The 2,489-nt window shown below is 37.4% G+C and overlaps 1 protein-coding gene across 1 annotated transcript; it reads left to right on the top strand.

Annotated features, from left to right (window-relative positions):
• Positions 1–1,764: 1,764 nt before the first annotated feature.
• LOC133334193 (larval cuticle protein 2-like) lies at positions 1,765–2,215 on the top strand. Its single transcript, XM_061542489.1, has 2 exons — positions 1,765–1,776; positions 1,862–2,215. The coding sequence occupies exons 1-2, from the start codon at positions 1,765–1,767 to the stop codon at positions 2,213–2,215; spliced, it is 366 nt and encodes a 121-aa protein (XP_061398473.1).
• Positions 2,216–2,489: the final 274 nt, after the last annotated feature.

Genomic DNA, 2,489 nt, shown 5'->3' with positions numbered 1-2,489 from the left:
ACAAACTTGTGACAGAAGGTTAGACTAATTTCAGAACGTTTTGTTCCTATTGGTTCTTGGTGCGTCAATTACTTAAAATCAATCTATAATAAAAAGGAGCTATATCTAAATCTGGACCGATTTTCACGAAACAACGCAGACATCACTCTAGGCTCAATTCAGTACGTTATGCCAAATTTTGTGCAAAACGAAAGATATATAGGGACTTTGGTGCAACATTTACATGAAATCGGACGAAACTATATGTGGGAGCTATATAGAAATCTGGACCGATTTTCACGAAACTTGGCAGACATCATTCTAGACTCAATTCAGTACGTTATGCCAAATTTCGGGCAAATCGAAGGATATATATGGACTTTGGTGCACCATTTACATGAAATCGGACGAAACTATATATGGGAGCTATATGTAAATCTTGACCTATTTTCACGAAACTTGGCAGACATCATTCTAGGCCTAAATGATTAGGCTGTACCAAATTTCGTGCAAATCAAAAGATATATAGGGACTTTGGGCACCATTTACATGAAATCGGACGAAACTATATATGGAAGATATATCTAAATCAGGACCGATTTTCATGAAACTTGGCAGACATCATTCTGGGCTCAATTAAGTACGTTATGCCACATTTCGTGCACCTCGAAGGATATATAGGGACTTTGGTGCACCATTTACATGTAATCGGACGAAACTATATATGGGACCTATATCTAAATCTGGACCGATTTTCTCGAAACTTGGCAGACATCATTCTGGGCTCAATTAAGTACGTTATGCCAAATTTCGTGCAAATCGAAGGATATATATGGACTTTGGTGCACCATTTACATGTAATCGGACGAAGCTATATATGGGAGCTATATCTAAATCTGGACCGATTTTCTCGAAACTTGGCAGACATCATTCTGGGCTCAATTAAGTACGTTATGCCAATTTTCGTGCAAATCGAAGGATATATAGGGGCTTTGGTGCACCATTTACATGTAATCGGACGAAGCTATATATGGGAGCTATATCTAAATCTGGACCGATTTTCTCGAAACTTGGCAGACATCATTCTTGGCTCAATTCTGTACGTTATACCAAATTTCGTGCAAATCGAAAGATATATAAGAACATTAGGGCACCATTTACATGAAATCGGACGAAACTATATATGGGAGCTATATCTAAATCTGGACCGATTTTCACGAAAATTGGCAGACATCATTATAGGCCTAAATGATTAGCCTGTACCAAATTTCGTGCAGATCGAAAGATATATAGGGACCGTTTACATTAAATCGGTTAAATATATATATGGGAGCTATATCTAAATCTGAACCGATTTTTCCCAATTTCAATAGGGTTCGTCCTTGGGCCGAATAAGTGACCTATGCCAAATTTCATCCAATTCGGATCATAAATGCGACCTGTACTTTGTTTACAATTTAACATGGACAGACAGACGGACAGACGGACAGACGGACAGACGGACAGACGGACGGACGGACGGACATGCATAAATCGACTTAGAAAGTGATTCTATGCATATTCTCAAAAGGAACCATGGGTCTATCTCAATTATTTTTGCCTGTTACAAACATATGCACAAAGACATAATACCCTGTACCACAGCGTGGTGAAGGGTATAAATACCTTTAAGCCTTCTTACATTCCCAATCATATAAATAGACACTGGAGAGCTCTGACTAGGCACAGTCTAGCAATTGAAGTAATTAATTGATATACTTTGGAGAAAACAAAAACACAACAACAATGCTGAAATTCGTAAGTCCATTTTAATTGAAGGGATTTGCCAGGATTTGTTTATTACTTACTGCTTACTTATTTTTCTCGCACTCACTAAATATAGCTCATCCTTGCCACTTTGGTTGCTTATGCCGCCGCTGCTGCCACTGCCACCGGCGATGATGTCCATGCCGAGGTAAAGAGCATGAAATCTGATGTTCGTGCCGACGGATTTGAATACAACTTGGAAACATCCAATTATATTCGCGAAGAAGCTGCCGGTGATGAGCATGGCAATATGCATGGTTCCTATGAATATTTGACTCCCGAGGGCGAACATGTTAAGGTTACCTATACTGCCGATGAAAATGGTTATCATCCCGAGGGTGAATGGATTCCCACACCACCACCAATTCCAGATTATATCTTGAAGGCCATTGAATACATTAAGGCTCATCCTTCCAAAGAGGAACATTAAATTGCTGGACCAATCCCTACTAATTGAAAAATGGGAGAACGAAAAAAAAAACAATACGAAGTGGATTATGATCTTGAATTGTGATAAATATTAGATATTTGTTTCTGTTATGGAAAAAACATATTTTTTTTATAATGAATAATAAAGGACTATAATTTTTAGAATGCACGAAATTTCAAGGCGTAGATATTTTTAAAAATATTTTTCAAGATATACAACAGGCGTGTATTTTGTAAAAATAATTTTTCAATTTTTTTCATTAAAAAAAATATTT

Source organism: Musca vetustissima, unplaced genomic scaffold (assembly GCF_032173495.1).
Source record: "Musca vetustissima isolate MV318-11 ecotype Yass unplaced genomic scaffold, APGP_CSIRO_Mvet_v1 utg78284, whole genome shotgun sequence".
NCBI classification, from domain to species: domain Eukaryota; kingdom Metazoa; phylum Arthropoda; class Insecta; order Diptera; family Muscidae; genus Musca; species Musca vetustissima.
This window is presented reverse-complemented; position numbering and strand designations above follow the sequence as displayed.